Genomic DNA, 25144 nt, shown 5'->3' on the forward strand with positions numbered 1-25144 from the left:
ATAGAAGGTGGCTTTCTTCTTGTGCAGTCCACACAGTAAGCTAGAGTCAAGGTCTAGAACTTGGCTTCATCTGACTTCTAAGCGTAGATTCTATCTATCTGTCTGTCTGTCTGTCTATCTATCTATATCCATATCTATATCTATATCTATCTATCTATCATCCACTCATTCACTCATCCACCCATCCATCCATCCATCCATCCACCCATCCATCCATCCACCCATCCATCCATCCATCCATCCATCTATATCTATCTATCTATCTATCTATCTATCTATCTATCTATCTATCTATCTATCTATCTATCTACCTATCTATGATTTTCAAGACAGGGTGTCTCTGTGTAACAGCTCTGACTGTCTTGGAACTCAGTCTTTAGCCTAGGCTGGGCTCCAGCTCACAAAGATCTGCCTGCCTCTGCCTCCTGAGTGCTGGGATTAAAAGTGTGCACCACCACTGCCTGATGGATTTTTTTCTTTTCAAGTGCCAATGTGTTTGAAAGTTTCCCTGCCTTTTTAAGTAATTGTTTGGCTCTGAAAGATGGAACATTTTTTTGTATCTGAGAAAAGCTGATTCAGGTTGCATTAATCGCTGCATGAGTTTATAAATTAATAGTGGGGAAAAGTGGCAGGTTCCTCTCCCATGGTGAAGCCAGCTCTCCTTGTGATCATAAGCACTACTTCCTGCCCAAAGACAATGAGGTTCATAAAAGTGCAGAGTTGTGCTGTTGATCTGCCCTGATCCTGTTATTTCTATTAATATTTCCAATTAAATTTTATATCAGAAATAATAAGAGAGCAACACATGCTGACTGCTTGTTTAGAAGGCATGCACATAAATGTTAAATGTTAGTCTCTCCAAAGACTTGCACACTATCTTAAGCCTATATTTTATTTATAGATGAAGCTCAATATTCTGAACCAGTGTCCGCATCTACCATCTGTTCTCTTCTATCTCTTCCAATAGATCTAAGGGAAAAAAATCCCTCTAAAAACAGAATCTTAAATTTAACTTGAAAAATCCCAAAGCCAAGCCAATGTTTTCGTTGAGAGATCAGTCCCCGATGACTGTCTTAAATTTGGTCTTTTCTTCCAGACTGAACTGTAGTGTTAAAGCAGTTCTTTCTCCTCGGAGATGTTGATCAAGTTTTAAGACTCCAGAAGACTCAGTGTTGTTCAATTAGTTAAAGAGTGAAAATTGTTGCTTAGTTTTTCTTTGATGTCTCATTTTATTTCCTTTACTAAATGAGTCCACAGAAGTGTTTATTGGGGTTGGGAGTATGGCTCCATGGGTAAAGCACTTGCCATGCAAACCTGTGGACTGGAGTTTGGAGCTCCAGCACCTAGTAAATGCTGAGTGGGAATGGATACCTACCTGTCATCCTAGCACATAAGAGGCAGAGATGGGATGCCAAGAGCCAGTTGGGTAGCTAGAAGGCTTTCTGTTCAATTGAGGAACCTGCCTCAATATATACCGATTGAAGAAGATGCCTGACTGCTACATTCATGTGGGCACATGTGCATGCATGTATATCCTAACACTCGGGCCCACACTCATATAGACAGCATACACATATGCACAAACACTATACACAGACATATGCAAAAATGAGAAATCTTTAATGTATTTATTCCCATTAAAAAATAAGCCTTGTAAATCATCATTAATCAATATTCCAGGTTGAGTAGGACACAAAGGAGTTTATATTCCACAGTGGCTTTTTAATTTGATAGTTTATGAATGCAGATACTTTTTAATGCACCCTTGGTGTTTTTCTTGCTGATATTGACCAGAAGGAGTTAACCATGGCCTTCTGAAGATAAATGTACAAACAATTTCTAGACAGGGGTGATTTGGAGCAGTGGAATGGTCCTGGCCAAGGGTGACTTGCCTTTGGAGTGTGCTAGTCTTGCTAAACACCATCTGGCTTGCATGGATGTGGGCTGCACAGGGCCACTGGCAACTGTCATTCATTGTTACTTCTCTCTTCCTTGTCAGGGGATCATCCAAGACGGCAAGATCATCTTCATGCCGAACGGGTTCATCACACAGTGTCCCAACCTAAATCGCAGTAAGTGGCACTTAGGCACATCTGAATGTAATATTATATGACTTGTTCCTAGTGTTGAACAAAAACATCTGGAAGGATGTCCACAAATTATATAAGAATGACTTTGGAGTGGGTGGAAACAGTAAAAGGAGTATCTGTTGTAGATATTAAACTTGCAAAAAGATTTTGCGTTCTTCACAAAATTACTGTTTGAGGGTAAGAAAGGATTAGACAATGAGTTCTGTACATAAGAACAAAAATACATGTAATATGATTATATAAATCTATGTTTAAGGTAAAAATATGTATCTCACAAAACAATTTTTAAAGTTTTTTGACCTGAGTGTGAGTTACTTATTGGAAGGTTTCCTCTTTTTATCAGTCGCCTTTCAATTCATATGAAGATTTAGTTTAAAAATCATGTTCTTTTCAGTTAACTGCCTCTTCTTTTCCATTTTTTATTATTAATAAAAGTGAGGGAAACAGCATCAGGACCAGAAATCCCATCATTTCCCGCAAATTTTAATCCCAAGAAAGCAAACTCCTTGTATAGTTAAATAACTCATTTCAAGTTTCTCTTTCTTGTGTGAGCACATGATCAACATATACCTTTTGTTTTCTTTATTGAGCTTGTCCAACATGCAGTGATTTCCTGAGCCTGGTTCAAGGAATAATGGATTTGCAAGAGCTTTTGGCCAAGATGACTGCAAAAGTAGGTGTCTAAATTCATTGCGATGTTCTGTCTCTAGGTCCTGTCTAGAATTCAGAGCGATCTGTTTTAATGGAAACACTTTTAGCTTGGCATGTGTAAAGTGCTACTACAAAATGTTTTATTTTTGCTTGAAATGGAACTACCTGTAGTAAGCACAATGACTGAGGTCTTTGATAAGATTAGGCTGTATCACAATGGTTTTCTTGAGAAGTATTGGGAAGCAGAAAGCAGTCTGTATCACTGTAGGTTCCTTTTGAATAAAAAAAGAATTTACCCAGTGGCTATGAAGGCAGTAACAACAAGAGATGATATATGGGCAGAATCACTGCAGCTTGTGAGCTAATGTGTTCTGGATGTAAGAATAATTGATAATAATCAGGAGGGTAAAATAGCTATCGTGGGCAGATTTCTGTCATCGGAAGGCATTACATCAAGCTTCTAATATGTGGCTCATTTTCAGATCGGTTCTGAGTTAAGTGAAGGGGTAAAGATACCTTTAGTTGTATCATGCAGAATATGTCTTCGTCATTCATCCAGCAGACATTGTGTATGGCTCTGGGATTTTCCTGGGACCCTGTTAGACACAAAGAGGCAATGATGAGCAACACAATCCCTCATGTTCATGTTGAGTCACTGAGATCCAAATGTAAATAATTAGGAGCTTTCATATGTATTCATGAAGTGTGGCTTTACATGAAACACCAAAGCCTTGTGGAAAGGGCACAGAAATGAAAACAAAACAAAACAGAAAATGCTGCTGTTGTGGCAGTGATCAGTCCTGGACGTGGACTCTGGCCTAGGGCAAAGGAAGAATTAGGTTGGGCCTAAGAGACATTATACTCTGCAAAAGTAAGAATTTTAATAATGGTGAAAATGATCCATTAGTCCCATTCTACCTGTGGCTGACTGCTGCTGGCCTCAGCTGTGGCAAGTGGAAATGTAGGGGGAGCTGGGTAAGGAGCCATAGATCATGCCATGGCTGACAACCTTTTTAGCTCACACTAGATTTTTGGCCATGACATCTTCTTCAAGCTCGTGCGTGCGTGCGTGCGTGCGTGCGTGCGTACGTGTGTGTGTGTGTGTGTGTGTGTGTGTGTGTGTGTGTGTGTGTACATGTGGTGGGTGCATCTGTGCCTAGGTGCTAAGGGCAGAAGTCAATATTGCTGTCTACCCGAGTCCCTTCCCACCTTATTTTTTGAGACAGAGTTTCTCACTATCCCTGGAGCTCACTAATTGACTGTATTGGTTGGCCAGTGAGCCCCAGAAATTCTCCTGTCTCTGCAACCTCATTGCTGATATTATAAGCATGCCAGCACACATGGCTTTTTACCCAGGTAATGGGGATATGAAGTCGGGTCCTCAAGCTTGCACAGCAAACATGTAAGCCACCAAACTGTCTTCCCAGTGCCCCAAGCTAAATCTTCTTTTGGCTGGAAAAGAGAGACAGAATACTTTTTGTAAAGAGAAAGATGGAGACTGAGGCTGGAGTCCTAAAGCATTAGCTTTTCACCTTGAGAGTGTGGAGGAAATTGGAATCGTAGGCAATTATTCGCCATCCCAGCTTGTGGCACATAGAAGCTTTTATGTCACATTGTCTGCAGCAGCTTGATCTCAATACTGGTAATTATATTTTAGCATGCTAGCAGATTTTTAGAACAAGACACATGCCACTCAGCCTCGGGTGATGGCTGGCCTCCATTCTCAGCTCCCAGTATGCTCTTTTCTTTCCCATTCTCCCCTATGCAGCAATGCCATTTTTCTCTTTTGAGCTGTGCACTGTCTAGGAGCCACAATGAACTCTACCCTTCGAATAGTATTATGTAAAATGGGCATTTGTGAAGTGGAAGACATTTAATTGTGGGAAATTGCAAGCTGAAAATGGTTTCATTCACCTTCTAAACCCACTCCCTTGGTGCTTTGCAGATTTATAAGTCTGTTCCTTCTAAACTAGAAAGATGTGTGATTCTGCAGGGGAGTTCTTTCATTTCCACTGCATTGTTTGGAATCTATGGTAGTCTAGAATGGCAATAGGAGATTTTATATATATATATATATCCCTTCCCACCTTAGTTTTTGAGACAGAGTTTCTCACTATACCTAGAGCTCACCAATTGACTGTATTGTTTGGCCAGTGAGCCCCAGAAATCCTCCTGTCTCTGTAACCTCATTGGTGATATTATAAGCATGCCAGCACTCATGGCTTTTTACCTGGGCAATGGAGATAGGAAGTCATGTCCTCAAGCTTACACAGCAGACATGCAAGCTACCAAATCGTCTTCCTTCACACACACACACACACACACACACACACACACACACACACACACACGCACGCACGCACAGAACTAGCTAATTGTGGGCTTTGCCAGGCCAAGAGGCAAAATTTAGGATCCTGTGTATATACTTGCTTTATTTAAAACATAATTATATATAACCTAAAATATAACCATTGAAAAGTGCGAAGACCACTCGTAGCTTACAGGCTGTATAAAAATAAATGGTAGACAAAATTTGGCCTGTGGAACTTAACCATCGGTATAGAAGAAACTGGAAACTCATTCATTAGCTAAACTTGTTGGGCAGTTTCTACGTGTTTGGTCCAGCGCTTATCTTTTATGTGTGCTAGCCCTTCAATTCTCCAAATAGCTCTGAGAGCTTAGTTTAATTTGTTAGCATACTTCACAGAGGAGAAGACTGAGGGTCAGAATGGGTAGATAGCTCTTCCTGAGATAACAGAAGGCAGACCCAGGACCAGAACTCGGGTTCTTGGTTCTTGAAAGGCCAGCCATATCCCAGAAAATTTATGGTTGGAGGAAAAAAAAGGGATTGTAAAGAGAAATAAAATAAAATGTGAAGAGGGTAGAGGTGGGTGTTAATAAGTGGAGATCAAGAGGATGGAGGCATCAGGAAGGAGAAGAAAGAGGAAATATGAAAGAGCCATGCCTAAGTTCTCAGATTTGCTATAGGGGTGAATGTAGGAGCCTGCAGCCACCCAGTGCAGAGGAAGCCCAGGGCAGGAAGAAGACCTTTCATCTCACCCTTTGCCTCTGAACTGCTTCTTTTCCGTCTTTGAGCCCTGGGTTGACATGGTGCATGCTTCTGCAAAGATGATGAGGACCCTTCTGTTTCTGTCACCTCACTTCACCGAATCTCTCTCCCAGCCCATACCAGGCCAGGTGAAGTCTGGGAGAAGAATTTTTCAAGGGCAAATTTTTCTTCCTCCTGCCAGTGGTAGGGTCTGAACAAGAAGGCTTTTCTGTGCTGTGGGAGGCTTGCTCTTTCTGCTCTATGTATAAAGCTTACTTCCTTTTCATTCACCTTCAATGAGAGTCTAGCCTTCCGGAGCCTTACCTGTGCCCAGGAGTTTCTTTGAAGGGCCACATCTTAGACTATACTGTCTGTCTGTTGTACTTTCCCCCATGTCTCCATCAAGATGAGAGCCCAAGGGCTCTGTACTTCAGCAGGATACAGGTGGGCCTTGGTATTTGCTGGTCACCTGAGGTCCTTTCTGTCAGTCTGCTTTGGCCTCTGTGACTTTCTTTTGAGCTACATCTGTGGTGACTTTTGAGATTTTTATTTATATGTTGCCTGCAGGATTTTAGTTCATTCAAGCAGAGAAGTCCTTTAGGGCATCTGATCTACCATCTTGGTGGAAGCAAAACATCATTGATCCTTTTGGCAGATTGAGGGATATGGAGTCTGTAGCTGTGAGGCCAACTGGAAGTTAAAGACAGTTCCAAGATGCAAAGAGAATTCAATGGAATCAAGTCTACTTGTCATCAGGGTTTATCTCCAATTAAATAAACCTAGTGTGAGGCCAACTGGAAGTTAAAGACAGTTCCAAGATGCAAAGAGAATTCAATGGCATCAAGTCTACTTGTCAACAGGGTTTATCTCCAATTAAATAAACCTAGTGTGACAAGTGTTAATGGATGGGATTGGAGCTAGGTTTGGGTTATCCAGCAGCTGTGATTAAGACAGAAATTTATCAGAGAGCCCAAGGCAGAGCTAGAGACAGGGATTTGGGATGCTAATGATCTGACCCTGAGCATCTCTTTGACATTGTTTTAGATGTTCCTAGTCTTGAACAAGCCATTGGACTTTTCTAGCCCCCAAATTCCCATCTGTAAAGATCATTATTCCTTACATCAGCCTATGAGCTTTGGTGCAAGGTAGAGGGTGCACATTCAGTGAGCATTGCTGTTATTCATACTAGTAAACCAGGAAGAACCAGTAGTCTCTAAGGAAATGCACTCCTTCCTCAGTGGCTAGATATCTCAAATACTGATAGCATCTCCTAGATGCCATCAGGACTTTCATCTGCAGCAGGAAGAGAGAGGACCTGAAAAGGCATTTCATATATGGGTTTTCATACCTGGGTTTTCATACTCTGGGAAACCTCAGAGTCCTTTTACAGAGCAAGTCCAGGACATGGGTGGTGCCAACCCTTGGTATGTGGTCCTGGCTTGTATAAGAAAGAAACCTGAGCAAGCCATGAGAGCAAGCAAGTGAGCAATTCTCCATGGACTCTGCATCAGTTCCTGCCTTCAGGTTCCCGCTTGGTATTTGCCTGGGCTTTCCCTCCTGATAGACAATAAATTGTAAGCTGAAATAAACCCTTCCTTCTCAAATTGCTTTTGGTTGTAGTCTTTATCACAGCCTATGTAAGGTAACTAAACCGTTGTCTGCCTGAGACTGACGAGTTCCTTTTATGGCTGTCTCCAGTTGCATCCATTTTTCTGCAAACGACATCACTTCATTCTTCCTGACGGCTGAAGAGAATCCCGTTGTATGTGTGCACACATTTTGTTTATCCATTCCTCTGTTGTTGGGCACCTTGGTTTGTTTCATAACTTAGCTTTGTGAACAGTGGTGCAGTCAACATTGATGTGCAAGTATCTCTGTGACGTGTTGTTCTGGGGTCTTTGGGTAAATTCTGAGAAGTGGCCTAGCTGGGTCACATAGTAGATCTATTTTGAGGAACTTCCATGCTGATTTCAGTAGTGTCTAGTCTGGTATATGTTCCTACTCAGTGTACAGTGTTCCTTTGGTCCTCACCTGCAGCGGCAGTTGCTTTTATTCATTTTCTTGCCGACTGCCATTCTGACTGTGGTGAGATGGGATCTCAGTGTGGTTTCTCTTCATATTTCTTAGATGGCTAATGTCTTAGTTTTGTTTCTTGCTGCTGTGATAAGAGACCCTGACAAAAGCAACTTGAGGGAGATAGGACTTAATTGGCTCTTTGTTTCAGGTTACAGTCCATCCTTAACAGGGAAGTCAAGGTATCAGGGACTTGAAGCAACTAGTCAGATTATATCCACTCAAGAGGAGAGAGCCTTGAATGGATGCTTATGCTCAGTGCTTTGCATTTAGCTCATTGTCTAGCACATGCAATGGTGCTGTCCACATTCACGGTGGTATTTTTGCACCTCAATTAACCAAATTAAGGAAATCCCTCACAGGCATGCCTACAGGCAAACCTAATCTAGACAAATCCTCACTGAGACTCTCTTTCCAGGAAAGTCTCAGTTATGGTAAGTTGACGATTAAAATCAACCCTCACAATGAGGGCAAACATTTCTCAAATACATATTGCCATTTGTTCCTCATCTCTTGAGAACTGTCTTTTCCTCTCATTAATCCCATTTGTTGGTATTTCTGATGTTTAGTTTTTGGAGTTCTGTAATACTGAATTCGAAGATATTAATCAGAGCTAGCTAGATAATCCAAGACTGGCAATTCCTTTTTTAAAATTACATTTATTTGCTTGTTTATGTTTGCATGCACACACGTGCACATGGCACAATGTACGTGTTGGTCAGATAACCGCCTCCACGAGTTGGTTCTCTCCTTCTGTCACGCGTTTTCTGTGATGGAACTCAGTTCTTTATGCTTGGCAACAAGCAGCTTTACTTGTTGTAACAACCTGCCAGCTCCTAGACTTGGAATTTCTGCATTGCTTTTTTTTTAAATCACTGAAATTCGTGTGGAAAAATCAAGTCCCACTTAGAGTGACATTTCAAGCTGTGACATATTTAATTTTGAGACCTTTCTTGTTTTGAGGAACTCGGTGATAATTTTTCAATTAAAAGTAAAGGTTTAACAATGATTTACATTTTCTCCGATCCGCATAACAAACACCAAAATAGTACTTCAAAGTGAAAACGATCTATTGTAGGACTAATGTACTCCCATCCATTCATTGACCTCTTCTTGTGAAAAAGCCCTCCATTGTCTGTCTTCTAATGTGTAGAGCTAGGAATAAATGATTCAGTTCACGGTTGCTTAGATAAGTGCAAGAACAAAGGTAAAACATAACAGAGATGCAGACCTAAACCATATCTGTTTGGGATCTCAGGCATTCTCAGAGAGAGGCAGTTGTGAGAAATAGTTTTTGAAATGAAATTTGTATAAATTCAGCATGCTTCCACCAATGGCAGAAAATGCAATTCAATTTTTTTTTTTTTTACTCAGAGATGTTTTTCCCCTTTATTGTTGTTATAGAATTTAGCAGAAGAAGTGAAGGCAAGATTACATATTAAATGCCTTTGAAAAATTAGATTTTTTTTACCTTAGTGTCCCTTTGCCTTTGTTATCTGTCTGTTACACTCTTTTTATTATAGAGATTAGGGCTTCTCCGTGTTTCTAGAAAGAGCTAAACACATTAAATTCAAAAGAAAGTTCAGACAGGAAAACAAAACGCATCACATTAAAAGTGGAGCTTTCTTAGGGCCAGGGTCTCACAGAGGGATGTGGCTCAGCTTTTTTGGATGGGCACTTGTCATCACTAAGGCTGACCTCAGGGGAGCTCCTAGAGTGTCACAGAACTTCATTCAGTAGCTGGAGCTCCCTCTCAGGTCATGGGTCTTGAAGGAGTCTCCTTCTTGGAGCTTTATAGACACTAGATTTGCAGAGTGCAGCACACACTTGCTATCAAGGTTGCAGGCACCCTTTGGAGGCACTTTTAGCAGGTACATCTAGCTCACCTGTTTTTGTTCAAGCCCAGCTCACACAGGAACTATTGGGGCTAATAGACAGAATAAAGACAGTGAGTGATGAGCTGTCATTTTATTATCTTTGATGTCATGTGCCTTGGTTATTTAACCTCAGCAAAGTCTTGAAGTATGTTTTATCTGTGCTACCTAAAGAATTCCCAGAGATCTTAATTACCACAGATTCTAGAAACTCTATAATTAGACTGGAACTTTAAATGAAACGTACCACTTTGGAAGATCAGACATATTAGAAGGACCTGGAGGGAGTTCAAAGCAAGTCTGGTAGTTCTCCAGGGTGAATGTGGACCATGCAGGTAGTCGAGGGGCCTGCTTTCTCTGTGGTTTGCCACCTCATTATAGTTGGCAACAAGGACACATTCCTTTGAGAAATTTCAAGTGCTTGGAGGAAAAGGGTTAAGGAAATGGCCACAAGTAACTATACCATCAGTTAGAATCACACAAGGAGTCTCTTTCAGAGAGTAGTGCTGTTTAGAGGCACAGGAGAGAACATAGGGCCAACTTTTGGCTGTTAATAGTTGTTGAGGGTGTGCATCATCTTCTTCAGTGGCCTAGCACTGATAAGCTGCTCTTGCACCAGTTAACTCCCACCCATGCTTGGGTAAGAAACTACCATTAAGCTCAGTGGGTCACACTCAAAAAGAAGACATGGAAATAGGAGGGGCTTTTGTTGAGAAAAAGGGTTTCCGAAGGAACAGAGGGGAGTGAGGGAGGAGAATGGAGTGTGTGTGAAAATGACTTAAATCCACTATATAAATGCATGAAACTGTCACACAATAAAAATATTGATAATGGAAAGATGGTGGGTGTGGTGATATTTTATTTATGCTCTAACAAATAAAGCTTGCCTGGGGATCTGAGGAAAAAGCCAGCCACTGTATTAAATATAGAAGTCAGGCAGTGGTAGCACACACCTTTAATCCTAGCATTTGGGAGGCAGAGATTCATCCGGATCTCTGTGAGTTCAAGGCCACACTGGGAACAGAGCCGGATGTGGTGGCACATGCTTTTAATTCCAGCACTAGTTAACCATAGAGGTCTGGAGATCTGTACAGACAGACAGGAAGTGCTAGAGCTGGGTGGAAAGAGGAAGGTGATGTAGCTAGTTGGAGAGAGGAAGTAAGATGGCAGGGCACAGAAAGATACATAGGCTTGAGTATATAAGAAATAGTGTTCTCCTGGGCTGAGGATTTCCTGGCAGTAAGAACTTGTGGCTTGGCTTATTCTATCCCTCTGATCTCTCAGTTTTCACCCCAATATCTGACTCTGTTTTTTTTTTTTTTTTATTAATAAGACCATTTAGCAATTCATGTTACAGGTGGGACTTGTTGTTTCTCAGGCTCGCTATTATAGTCATCGTTGAGTCAAAGGATGCTCTGGTCTTTAAGGGGAACACATGCAAGGCATTGGAAGCGCAGTGTGATTTAGGAGGAAAAGAGAAACTAGGAATTGGTACTTATGCTCATGATGGCACTCTTCATGTGAAGGAAGCTGGGGGTGGGGAGGCTGTCAGTCTTCTGTGTGGATGTCACAGTGGACACCTCACACCAAATTGCTGCACTCAGGTTTTTATTACTTTTCTTTTTTGTGGTGCCAGGGATGAACCCAGGCTTCCACATGCCAGGCCGGTGCTTTACCACTGAGCTACACTTCGACTCTCTGCTGTGCTGGAAGGAAAACTAGAGTAGGCTGGACCAAGAAAGAGAACTGGAACCACATGCAAAGGAGCTGTTAAGGGAACCTAGTGGTGCTGAGTGTGGCCAAGGGCGGGGGGAGGCCAGGAGGACCTCGGATGTCTAAAGATAAGAGTTGCTCAGGATGGGGTCAAAGGCAGGGTGAGGCCAGGAGGACCTCAGGTGTCTGAAGTTAAGACTTGCTCAGGATGTGATCAAGGAAAAATGACCCAGCAGGGAAAAGAGAGAGAGATTTCTTATTCCAGATCAAGAGGATTGTTATGAGAGCTTACCCCTGGTGATAATCATTCTCAGGGCTTCCTTGTGAGGATGGATATGCTTTATATTCCCCTTGAATTTGTAAATTTAGACTCCATGGTTAAAAGCAATGAAGTGTGTGTGTGTGTGTGTGTGTGTAGGCTAGGAGCTGATGTCAGTATCTTACTCAACCACTTTCCCCTTATTATTGAGATCAAGTCTCCCCTTGAATCTGAAGCCCTTTGATTCAGCTACTTTGACTGGCTAATGAACTTCAGAGGTCTGGCTGTCTTCATCTCCCTCACACCAAGGTTACAGACAACTGCTGCACCCAGCTTTGAGCTGGGGGCTGGGGATGGAACTCATGTCCTTATGCTTGCCTGCAAGGACTTTAACTACTGAGCCATCTCTGGTCCTCTCCCACAAACCAACCAACAAGCAAGCAAGCAAATAAACAAACAAAAACTCCTGATCTCAGGTAGGGGTTTCTTACCTCTCCTGTTCTTCTTCTGAATGCTCAGATGAAAACTTGGGCATTCTGTTTGGGGACACTGATTAGGGAAGACACTGGACTTGCCAAGAGCTTCCCTTTCTTGTTGCAAGTCCTCAAAATTTTCACCTGAGAGGAAGCTATACCTTCCTTCTTGCAAACTGCACAGAGAGGATGGTGGGAGACAGATGCAAGTGCATGGGGCTTCCCAATTAGATCTCTGCTCAACATCCTAATTAGTTCCCAGGAACGCTCTCATTGCCAGCACATCTGTGTGGGTTTGTGCTGTAAGCACACGCTGTCATGGATACCCACGAGGCTCCAGAGACACCATTTAATGTCTCATTTGATGTTCATTAGACCACAGGAGACAACATGTCTTCAGTTTAGTATGATTTTTACCTGTGTGAAAACCAGAAAACAGATTATGCTAAGAATCAGGAAACTACCCAGCGATTTCTTTTCTCTCTGCTCAGATTTCCCCCCACCCCCACCCCCTTATTACTATTAGCTTTGCTGGGACAATGCAGTTGAATCATACAAATTACAATCACTAAATCTTTTCTGCAGCTGAATTATGCAGAGACAAGACTTGGTCAGCTGGAAAACTGCCATTGTGAGAAGACCTGCCAAGTGAGTGGGCTGCTCTACAGGGACCAAGACTCCTGGGTGGATGGTGACAATTGCAGGAACTGCACGTGCAAAGTAAGCCCTGGCTAAGTCAAGACTCAGGCTCGCTGGTTAAAGCCCCTGGCTAAGGTCAAGACTAGGCTCGCCTGTTAAAGCCCCTGGCTAAGGTCAAGACTCAGGCTTGCTGGTTAAAGCCCCTGGCTAAGGTTAAGGCTCAGGCTTGCTGGTAGGATGCAGCAGGCTACTTAGCACATAATGCTACTTCCGTTACACATACTCCCCTTTAATGACCCCAACAATTTCCAAATGCTTGGAAATGAAAGTCTGCTTCTTCGTTATATCCTCTTTGAGCTAATGTTCTCCTTAAGCCACTTACTATTTGGAGTTTGAGAGTTGGCTGTGGAGGGAGGCAGAGGTCCCTTTATTTCTAGACCTATTGGAGCTTTTTCCTCTTTTCCCAGAGGACACATTTTAAGATTTAATTTTATTATTTTTAATCATGTGTACTCATGCGTGTCTGAGTGAGTGTGTTGAGTTTGGAGTTACAGGTGGTTAAGAGCTGCCCACCATGGGTGCTGGGAACTGAACTCAGATCCTCTGAAAGGGCAGTATGTACTCTAAAGTGCTGAGCTACCTTTCTAGCCCACACCATATACTTTTAACAATTTAATCAGTCTCTCAATGTTTGTATTATATCTTTACAAGATGTCTATGTCTGTTCCCAAGAACTGAATGCAGACAATACCTACTCCATGATTTACAGAATATCGGCCATCTGTAGACTCCTTCAGTTTCAGAAAAGAGGCCACTCCTAAATTAGTATTTAAACCCTGTCTATTTGAAATTACTCGATAAATATCTGAGGAATGCATTGTTTGTCCAGGAAAACACAAAATGGATTGTTAGAGCCTTAAAAATGATTGACAGGGTCTACTAAAGGTGTTATTTATGTCTCATAGAAATAGGCTTTTTGTTTTCAGCCTAATCTACTTAGTCCACATGGGCAGGTGGATGAAGGCAGGTGGATGTTTATCAGAAAAGTAATTGAGGTGACACAGGTTCATTTGGGCTGGAGAGAATACTTTATTTGTGGTTGCGGAGGGGTCTGGGGATTTCCCACACTGGCCTGTCTCCCTGAGATTCTGGAGATGAGAGGTGAAGTTCCTCTGAAACAGACTTGTTCAGAGGACACCTCAGAGACCTCTTTCTCTGTCTTTCCCTGCCCAGAGTGGTGCTGTGGAGTGCCGAAGGATGTCCTGTCCCCCGCTCAACTGTTCCCCAGACTCGCTTCCTGTGCACATTTCCGGCCAGTGTTGTAAAGTTTGCAGACGTAAGTATTCACCTAGGGTCAGCGTGGTCCTCTGTGCTCTTAGAGTTACGCATTTCCCTCTGTTTTCAGAACCCAACTAACATTTATGAATTGGAACATTGGCAGGTGATCTGATACTGGGTGGGAAGGGCTTTGCGTTTTAATTCTTTTCACTGCAGCAGACTTTGTAACAGGTTCCCCCTCTACAGAAACACCATCCCATCCACCTTAATTACTGTCTGTCATTGGTTGCTTTTTACTCTTTGGTACTTTAGCTCTTTGCTCTTTGAGGGGGCCTGCTACCCAGCTACCAAATAAATACACACATGGGGATTTTTTCTTACTTATAAATGCCTCAGCTTGGCTTATTTCTAACTAGCTTTTCTTAAATTATCCTGTCTATCTTTTGACTCTGGGCTTTTACTTTTCTCTATTTCTGTATGGATCTTTCTTTCTTTCTTACTCTGTTACTGGTTGTGTAGCTGGGTGGCGCCCTCCTTCTCTAGCTCCTTGACCTTCTCAGATTTCTCCTCTCATTTATTCTGTCTGCCTGCCATCCTCATCTATCCTTTCCTGCCAAGCTATTGGCTGTTCAGCTCTTTATTAGACCAATCAGGTGTTTTAGACAGGCAGAGTAACACAGCTTCACAGAGTAAAACAAATCAACATAAAAGTATACAATACATTTTTACATCATTAAAACCAATGTTCCACAGTGTAAACAAATGTAACACATCTTAAAATAATATTCTACAACGTTTCCCCCTTTTATCTAAATAAACATGAAAGATTTTAGCCTAGTAAAACTGTTTACAACAAAAATAGTTATCAAGTAAGAACTGTATTTACATTATTCAGTCCATTTGTATTAAGCAAATTCAGAGAAAACACTATTATCTATCCTATCTTGGTGATTCCAAAGTTTTATACCTAATTTACTTTCCATCATAATTAAGGAAACGTACAACTCTAACTATTTAGTCTTTGAGTCCATCAAAGACTCCAGAAGGAATTAATATTACTTAACAACAGAAACATTTTGCTGCCTGGACAATCATCCGAAGTTCTTCTGCAAAGTTGGGGCATCTATCTTCAGTCTACAGACCCAGAATATCTGGCAGACTTTTCAGTGAAGCAGGATATTTGAAGGACTGCCTGCCTTGTTTTGGCAAAGTTCATCAGTCGCTTTCCTCTGTGTCCTGCGGAATGTCTTGGCAGACTCTTTTGTGAAGCAGGAACCCTGAAGGACTGTCCTACTCTGTTTTGGCAAAGTTCAGCACTCACTGTCCTGTGGGTCCTGCAGGTCCAGTCTGCACAGCACACTGTCAAGCAGTCAAGGCAATAGCAGTTTCTTGCCCAAATGGCTAATCTTGCCACAATAAAAGAAAACTATGGAATTTCTTTGATGCCAATAATCCTTTTATGAAGTAAATTGGTATTGCCAGGAACAGATGTGTCTCATTGTCATGAAAAACCTCAGATTAACAAAACATCTTAAATGCCATATTCTGTAGGTCTTTGAAGTGTTTGAAGACCATTTACCTATCTAAAGTACACCTGTTTAATCTTGAAAAGATACTTAATGTGACTACAAGTTTGATTATTATAGATTAACTACTAACTTCATTTCTTATTTACACATTGCGTTTTTAAATGAGCTGCAAAAGTACAATACCCCAAACAAGAGTAGAAACATATATACAGTGTAACAAAACTAACTTTAAATTTGTTTTTTTTTATAGAATAACTTTTAATAATTATATTTTAGTGTCTAACATTTTTTTCCAAGGAATATATATTAGGAAAATTAAAGATGGTTAAAGTCTTTAATAAAAGTTAACATTTTTTTACATTGTTATTATAAAATTACAGTTTGTTTTTTTATAATTTAATTTAATTTTACATATCAGCCATGGATTCCCTTGTCCTCCCCCCTCCCATAGCCCCCCCTGCCTTCCCCCCAGCCAACCCCCCATTCCCATCTTCTCCAGGGCAGAGACTCCCCTGGAGATTGAGTTCAACCTGGTAGATTCAGTCCAGGCAGGTCCAGTAAATCTGAATCAATATCTTAAAATTTATGCCAATACAAAATATCTGAGATTAATAATTGTCTTATTATCCTATATTCCTGCATTCCCCTAAATGATAACAAACATCCATAGCCCACTAAATAACCCAAAGCTTCCCATACCCAAACTCTTAGAAATGTGGATGTTGTTTTCTCTAGACTGTTTCCTGATGTCTGTGGGTGAAGCATCTTTAGGAGTCCCCAAGAAAAACTGAAATAATGACCAAGTCCTGGGAAGACCTTTATTGGTAGATATCACGTGTCAAATTTCAGGAGGTCTCCCTTGATTAAACCTGATCCATATTATTCCTGAAGGAATCTACAGCCTCTTGTCTCCCGTGGGAACAAAAGCGAAATCCCTTCTCCAAAGTATTTTTGATTTCCCTTTGACAAATACATTTGACTTCTTTTTTAAAGTTATGATAGCCATAAAATAGGTTGGTTCAATTTTGTAGTCTAGTTCACAATCCCATAATCTCCCAACAGATGTCTCTTGCCCATCAACAATCATAAAATTTAAAAAATCAACACAGTACTGTATAGGATCCAGACTCTATGTGTGTTTTCCATTTTTCGTGGCTGTTTTCTTTTATATTACTTTTACTATCTCTTTAAAGATGTTACTATTTTTTAAAACTATTTATGTCTTCCTGTGACTGTCTATATCCATTTTCTTTTCTTTCTTAAGCCTGCACACATTGTAAAACTCATTGGAACCTGATTAGAGGTTGTTTTTTTTTTTTTTCCCCATCTGGACCTCTTTTACTCTGTATCTTTTAGCTTTTTTTGACTGTGTGAGCAAACTTTAAACTGCTAAGCTACACTATGTCCTTTTGTGTGGCTCTATCAGCTGGCTCTGCCTGCTTCTCAGGTCGGGAAGCCAAGCCTAAAGTCCACAGTCAAGTCGGAGGTGTGTGATCCGGAACTGCATTCACCCTACCTAGGAAGCTGGTACCTGTGCTGCCACAAGTAGTTTTTACTTAGCTTGCCATTTCTATTTAGTGTTCCCTGCCATCTGAACAGCAAAGCCTCTTAAAGGAGTCGTGTCCTTTCTTCTTGTTCTTCTTTTTTTTCTTTTTCAACTTTCTCAGACCCTACATGGAAACCACGTTGGGCACCAAAATGTAATTGGTTGCTTTTTATTCTTTTGTTCTTTGGCTCTTTGCTCTTTTGGGGGGCTTGCCAACTAGCTACCAAATAAATCACACAGGGAGATTTTTTTTTTTTTTTTTTTTTTTTTTTTTTTTTTTTTACTTATAAATGCCCGGCCTCAGCTTCATTTATTTCTAGCCAGCTTTTTTTAACTTAAATTATCCCATCTATCTTTTGCCTCTGGACTTTTAGCTGTTTTTATTTCTGTATGGATCTTTCTTTTTTAGTCTGTTGCTGGCTGTGTAGCTGGGTGGCTGGTCTCTTGAGTCCCTCTCCTTCTTTAGCTCCTTGATCTTTGTCTTCCCAGACTTCTCCTTCCATTTGTTCTATCTGCCTGTTATCCTCATCTATCCTTTCCTGCTGTGCTATTGGCCATTCAGCTCTTTATTAGACTAATCAGGTGTTTTAGACAGGCAGAGTAACACAGCTTCACAGAATAAAACAAATGCAACATAGAAGAATGCAGCACGTCTTTGTATCATTAAAACAAATGTTCCACAGTGTAAACAAATGTAACATATCTTAAAATAATATTCTACAACAGCTGCCTTCCATTCTTTACATCTGAAGTGACCAAGTTGCTTCTCCAGGCTCAAACACCAGGCTGGACATGAAGTGTGAATGTACAACACCCAAGTTATTGTGGTTCAATCTTCTTATTTTGAATGATCAAGTTAAGGGCCAAATTCTGTATTTAGTTTTTTCTCAGGCTTTGGACATATCTCTCATTATTAAGGTGCCTTCATTAGAAATTTCAGTTATGAAATTAATTTCAAACACTGAAGCATGTTTCTTTAGTGTTGGCCAATCCAAGTAATAATGATTAAACATATCTTTTCAGGCTAGAGAGACAGCTCGGTGATAAGAGTACTTGCTGCTCTTACAGAGGACCCAAATTCAATTTCCAGCACCTGCATGGTATCTTACAAGCATCTGTAACTCCAGTTCCAAGGGACCTGACACCTTCGTCTGGTCTCTATAGGCCTTGGTACTAACATGGTGCACACACACACACACACACACACACACACACACACAGGCACTCACATGTGTACATGAAAAAGAGATCCTTAAAAGTTGCTCTTCACCGCCATTGTGGAGGACACTATTTAAAATGAAAGGTAAATTAAGAGTGAGAGACCCCCCGCAACCCACATGTGCCTGCTCTGTGCTCTACTATGCTGGACACTTCTGCTCAATGCATTGACTTCTCACAGTAAGGTAACTTTTATTGTTAGCATCCCATTTTACCAGAAGCACTTCTAGTAAAATCAATTTACTAAAGCCACAAGGCTAGTAATATCCTAAACCAGCTTTGCTGACTATAAACTCTGTAGATTTTTCATCAAAGCATATGATCTGCAGAGAATACTTCTGGATAGAAAGGTAACAGCTGAGGTGGGTGGTGCATACCTGCAGTTCCAACACTGGGGTCACAGAGGCAGAGGTTAGGAGTTCAAAGCCAGCCTCAGCTATAAAGTGAGTTTGAGGCTTCCTTGGGCTACCTGAGATTGCCTCAACAACAAAACATCCCCCAACCAGAAAAGCAGGTAAGCAAACAAACAAATGGAATCTACATATCCTACTTTGCTGACTTGACCAATATCACGTAAATGTATCTGCATACTTTTAAAGACTGTGAATCTTATTTTACTGGATTTCAGTTTCCCATTATTTAACTGTTGTATGAGTATTTCTCAGTTATCAAAGTCTAGGTTGTTTCCCACTTTTCTCTATCATAAGGGACTCTGATAATGTCCTTCATGCAGACACACATTTTTGATTATTTTGAATCTTCTTAATATAAGATTGTCCTAAGCAGAAAGATTGGGCCCCAAACTGGCACCTTCAGGACCCTTTTGCACTTATTTATTTATTTATTTACCTACTTATTTACTTATTTATGTGTGTGCATGTTTGTGTATGTAGGTACATGAGGGAGTCAGAGGACAACTTGTGGCTGTCAGTTTTTCCCTGCAGTGTGTGTCCAGGAAATGAGATCACAACCCTTGGCAGTAGGTGCTGTTACCTGCTGAGCCATCTTGCTGGCCCTTGAAGCCTTGGTTACATATAATTAGTCCTTCCTATTATATATGAGGGAAGTGGCCATTTTTCTGTATTCTAGATCATTTAAGAATTGTCGAGTTAGGAGACAATCCCAGAAAGTTTCCCACTTTCCCCAGATGCTGAAGCACAACCTGAAGTTAATGGCAGAGTTTCGTATCTATGTGGAGTTCAGATCGAGTTGGTTAAAACTCATTTTCTCAGTGACTCTGATGATACTTTGATATGCTCAGAGATTAAGTAAGTGGGAATACAAATAAAATAAATTAATATTTAATATACCTCTACAGTTAAAAGGTTGAGAACATCTGGCTGGAAAGACTTTTTATTTCTTACTAATTTTAAAATAGAAATCTCTGTAAAGTAGTTTAGGGTTTGGGTTCTGGAATAATTGTGAAAGAACCTTCTCTACATCAAAGAGGTTCCTGCTGAAGCAGGCACAGGTTGAGGTGTCCAAATTTGAAGTGAGATAGTTTTAGTGCAGTGTGTACACACACATGTTTAAGGAAAACTTCACAGATCACAACTTAGCAGAGTAATTAGGAATGAGTAGGAGTTTTTTTAGGTGCCTGTGTGAGAAAGAACATACTTATCAGAGGGGAATGCACATGTAAAATTATGACATTAAATACAGCATTGGTATTTTAATTTAAAAATGATGGTGTTTTTATGTGGAAGTGTGTAAGCTGTGTGGATGGCTCAGTGATTAAGAGCATTGGCTGTTCTTGCAGAGGACTTGGGTTTGGTTTCCAGCATCTACACGGCAGCTCACAATTGCCTGCAACTTCAGTTCCAAGGGACCCAGATGCCCTCTTGCCTCCTTGGACACCAACATGCATGTGGTATACCCATGTTTGATGTGGGTATCTTGCTAGAGAGGGGGTGTTTAGAAGCTCAGTGAATTCATTTATTGAGGAAAGGAGACTCCTCGAGTATGTAGCTCTTCTGATCTGCTGCTTTTAAAGTGTAAAGCCGAGTGCCATCTCTGACATTCAAAGTCACATAACCTTACACAGGTGAACACATTTAACTTTTTAAAAATGAAGTTTTCAGGCAGGGCCGTGGCACACTCAGAGAGGTGATTTAAGAAAGGGTACTGTCTTAACAGAGCTGCAGGCAGTGGCCAAGCATGGGACTTGGACATATTCCAGATAGAGGTGATGGGGCACCAGGCAGAGACTGCCTGAGGAGAGGAAGAGAAGGAATGGCCATGAGTGACAGCTAAAGGGCCTGGCATACTAAGTGTGGCATTGTGTGAGCGTCTGCGAGAGAGCAGGTACCAAGTTTCGAGCAAGAGCCCACAGGAGACAAGCAATGTGAAGCACAGCGACAGGGCAGAGGGAAGGAAGAGTTTGGTGTGGGCTTGCATGAGTGATGCCTTCTGTTTGGTATCTGTGAGCTGGAGATGTTTTAGTGACACCCAGTTTGACGTGGGTGTCTTGCTCAGAGAGGGGGTGTTTAGAAGCTCAGTGAATTCATTTCCTGAGGAAGGGAGAATCCTTGTGTGCTCAGCTCTTCTCATCTGCCACTTTTAAAGTGTAAAGCCGAGTGCTGCCTCTGGCAGTCAAAGTCACCAAGTGCCCAGGGGTGGTTGACATGTGTGAGGGAACGGATATCGGGATGTGGACCGAGTAACCACATGTGCACATCTGCCAGGGCCATCAAAAGCAATACCTGTCACTTGTTCATTCAGTGTGCACCCAAGTGGCAAAAGTGTCCAGCACTTGCACTCAAGAAACCAAGGTCAAATCTGAAGGTGCAAAAGGAACAATAACCTGTCGCTAAATCCCCAGAATGCTTGTTTCAGACATCATGAGGAAGTGTGTGCTGGGCCAGGTTTCAATTTCATGGTTGGACACTGTAAAATACTCTACTTTGCATGTCCCTGGTGTGACTCAAAGGACTCCAGGTATCCGTTTAAGTTTCTGCTCACACTGAAAGCTGTAGGAATGAATTCTCCAGTGCCTAGCCAAAGGCAGCAGGGCCTGACTAACCTTATGTTTGAATTTCCTTGGACATCAAAAATAAGGATTTGGCTACAGATCAAGAGGTTGGATAATGAGAACTGATGTTAGACATAAGGAGGGTAATGCCAAGGAAGGAAGGGGCACTATCAGAGGAACGGGGAAGAACATGAAAGCTAGGGGAGTTTCCAATCCTGAAAGCTGTCTGAGGTTATTTCATGGACACCTGGCATTCATGTCATATGTACTTTTTTGCACCTTGCCACAGCTGAAAGTGAAGGCATCCAGACATGGGCTGGTATCATCCTCCACCCCAAAGCTTCCTATGGGGTGAGGACATAAAATTCATCAGACATTTTTTATACCAGCCTGGTGCATGCAGGATGTGTCCCTGAATGTGGTGCAAACAGTGAGGCATTTTTATTCTCCAGGTAGGAGTTCTGCATGAGCCTGCCAGAGAAGAAAGGAGCCAGCCAAATGTTTCAAGACAGGGTAGCAAGTGTGTTAATACCACTGTGGAGTGGCAAGGGGCCAAAGGAAAAGAAAAGGAGAATTTCTGCATTTCCCAGCCCATGCCAAGAAACAGATGGCAGTGTTGACGGGAGTGCGTTTAGCAGAACTGTCACTCTGGAACGAGCCACCTTGCCAAGTTGGCATCTGCTGTGTTTAGGAGTGTGGGAATTTATCACACAGGAATCCCAGGGCCTTGGAGATGGGTTCTTCCTATGTAAGTCAATTGGAGGTACCCAGAATGTCATTAGGGGCTATGAGCAACAGTCATGGATATCTCTAGAACACTGAGGCATAAAGGGCAGTCAGGGATAGGTGTTTGTTTAAGTGAAGGAAGAAGGAAAGGATCGCCTAGTGAATTGTATTGTTTCTCTCTTTAGCTATTATTATTGCTGCTGTGTTTGTCTGGAAATGTTTGCATATTTGAAGCTATATGGAGTAGCAGAAATAAATCGTAGCAGGTAATCAGGAGATTTGTCAGGTTTTGCTACTCAGTAGAGCTCATTAGTTTTCAACAGTGTTTATTATTTTTAGTCAACAATAAGCCCAGAGAGGTGCCGAGTTTGAGGTGGGATTCACAATTATGCATACACAGTCTTGACTCTCCTGGAGGTAACAGCAGCAAGCTGTAAAATTAAGTGTATAGCTAAGATACAATGTGACGCATGGACATATGCTCTGTTAGGGATCAGTCCAAAGAACAATAGAAGCACAAAGTAGGAAAGTTAATCAGGGTTCAGACTCAAGAACAATTTCTTAGAGCTGGAGAGATGGCTTATTTGGTGAGGTGCCTGCTTTGCAAGAATGAGCAACTGAGTTCGGATCCCCAGAGCCCAAGCAAAAAGTTGGACATAGTGGCATGACCCTGTGAATCCGAGATATGCGTGTACCTAGAGACAAGCAGGCTCCTAAAACCCGTTGGCTAGCCAGCCTAGCTAAACTGATGATGCTCATGTTCATAGAAAGACAGTATCAAAAGACAAAGGGGGAGGGCAACAGAGGAAAGACACTTGATGTTGCCCTCGGGCTGTGCACAAAAGTGAGCCCTCACCCTGCAGCCATCCACTCTAATAGGTACTTCCATCATAAACAAAGCACAGACAAGACACACACACACACACACATACACACACACACACACACACACACACACACACACACACACACACACGCTTCTTAAGAGAAACCAGAGAATATTGAAATGAATGGGTATATATATTGAGAGCATGGAAATGGATGGCTATATATGGGGAGAGTGGAGACAGATTGGGGCATATATGATTGAGAGAGTAGAAATAGATAAGTATGTATGTTGGGAGAGAAGAAATGCATGGATATATATATATATATATATATATATATATATATTTATATATATATGCAAATGGATGGGTAAATAACTTGAAAGGGTGAAAATATATATGGAGGGTAGAAATGCATGGCTGTATCTGTTAGAAGGGTGGAACAGATGGGTCCATGTTAAGAAGATGGACAGAGGTGAGTGTTGTGTTGGGATGGTGTACTGGCTGGTTGGCACAAGTGAGAGGAGGGAACCTAGACTGAGAAAGTGCCTCCATAAGGTTGGGCTGTAGGCATGCCTGTAGGACATTTTCTTGATTAATAATAAATATGGGAGGGCTCAGCCCACTGTGAGTGATGCCGCCTCTGGCTGGTGATCTTGGGTGCTGTAAAAAAAACTGGATGAACAAGCTATTTTGAGTTGAGAATCTGTGTTTCTGATTAGTTAGGGGCTGAAGGGTCAGCTGTGATCAACAAGACACCAGAGCCAATGAAGTAAAACCTTTGCTTTACTGGGACAGTTGATGTTGGTCAGCAGGAACTGGGAAATCAGTGGTGATTAAGAAGACACCAGTATGACTGAGGTGAAGTCTTCTGCGAAGTGGTTCCTCAGGGTCGGCACACAGAAGCTGGGTTCCAGAAGTGGCCAAGGTTGTACATCATACTAGTAGCCAAACTTGGTAATGTGCAAGAGTCACCCAGGTGGTACTGGGTGACTCTTTTGGAGGCACGAAGGGTTCATGAAAAGCATCTGAAGTTTGGTACTGTGAGAGGCCAGGAGAGGCCACTAGAGAAGGTACAGCCTCAGTAGTAGTTGAAGCCCCAGAATTGAAGGGGTCATGAAGAGAAGTCGAGGGTTGGCACCATGAAGAGAGCCTAGGAGAGGTGCAGCCCAGTTGCAGCAGAAGACCCCAGCATTTTCAAGATGCCAGTACCCTGTGATGACCATCAAGAATAGCAGCAGATCGGGGAAATCCAATTGATGAGACAGAGGAGGGATTCTGCAGGTGGGGAACATCGAGATCATGATGGGAAGAAGTGCAGAGATGACCGGCCACACTATTGAAGGCCCACGAACTGTAGACTGGTGGCTGTGAAGCCCCCATGGGACTGGACTAGGCCCTCTGGATATGGAAGACAGTTGTTTGGCTCAAACTGTTTGGGGAACACCCAGGCAGGGGGATTGGGATCCGTCCCTGGTGCATGGGCAGACTTCTGGAACCCGGTGCCTGTGGTGTGGTGCCTTGCACAGCCTTAGTGCAGTGGGGAGGGGCTTGGACCTGCCTCGGCTCAGTGTGCAGGACTCTGCTGACTCCCCATGGGAGATATGGGATGTGGGGATGTGGGGTGGCTTGGGAGGGAGGGCTGGGAGATGGGAGGAGGGAGGAGGTAGGAATCTGTGGGTGGTATGTAGAGTGAGTAGAAAATTTCTTAATAAAGAAAAATGGAAAAAAAAAAAAGAATAGCAGCAGAGACAGAGTGCAGAGTGGAGCCACCCAAAGCCTGGATGCCTGTGTGTGCTGCAGAAGGCGAGTCAAAGAAGTGATCCAAGCACTCTGGAGGAGCCTGGAAGGTCATGAGTGAATCCCAGATAGTGGACACCGAGTTACTTACATTTTGGAGTTTGGTTTTACTTTGTACAGATTGTGAACACGCCCTGGTTCTTCCCTCTTGAAGTAAGAAAGCATTTAATTTGTTTTTGATTTTTTTTTTTAAGGAGCCTGTAGTTGAGGGACTTTAAACTTTTAAAAATGAGATTTTGGAGTTTTATGGAAGCTCTGGACTTTAAAAGAGTGGATATTTTTAAAAGAGACAGCTTTTAAAGTGTTTGAATTTGTAAGGCTGTAGGAATTTTTAAATTTGTTAAGTGTTTTATATTGTGATGCCTTTAATGTGAAATCTTGGAGATGAATAAAAAAGAGAGGTTGTGGCTTAACAGTGATGTGTTTGT

General features: G+C 41.9%; 1 protein-coding gene across 1 annotated transcript in view; it reads left to right on the forward strand.

The window, feature by feature from the left end:
• The window catches only part of Nell1 (neural EGFL like 1), an 806688-nt gene that overhangs the window by 191347 nt on the left and 590197 nt on the right, over nt 1-25144 (forward strand). The window contains exons 6-9 of the mRNA XM_059253364.1: nt 2000-2072; nt 2681-2763; nt 12768-12902; nt 14055-14157. Coding sequence (XP_059109347.1) covers nt 2000-2072; nt 2681-2763; nt 12768-12902; nt 14055-14157 — 394 coding nt within the window. The remainder of the gene's footprint in view (nt 1-1999; nt 2073-2680; nt 2764-12767; nt 12903-14054; nt 14158-25144) is intronic.

This window comes from Peromyscus eremicus, chromosome 1 (genome assembly GCF_949786415.1).
Source record: "Peromyscus eremicus chromosome 1, PerEre_H2_v1, whole genome shotgun sequence".
Classification (NCBI taxonomy): domain Eukaryota; kingdom Metazoa; phylum Chordata; class Mammalia; order Rodentia; family Cricetidae; genus Peromyscus; species Peromyscus eremicus.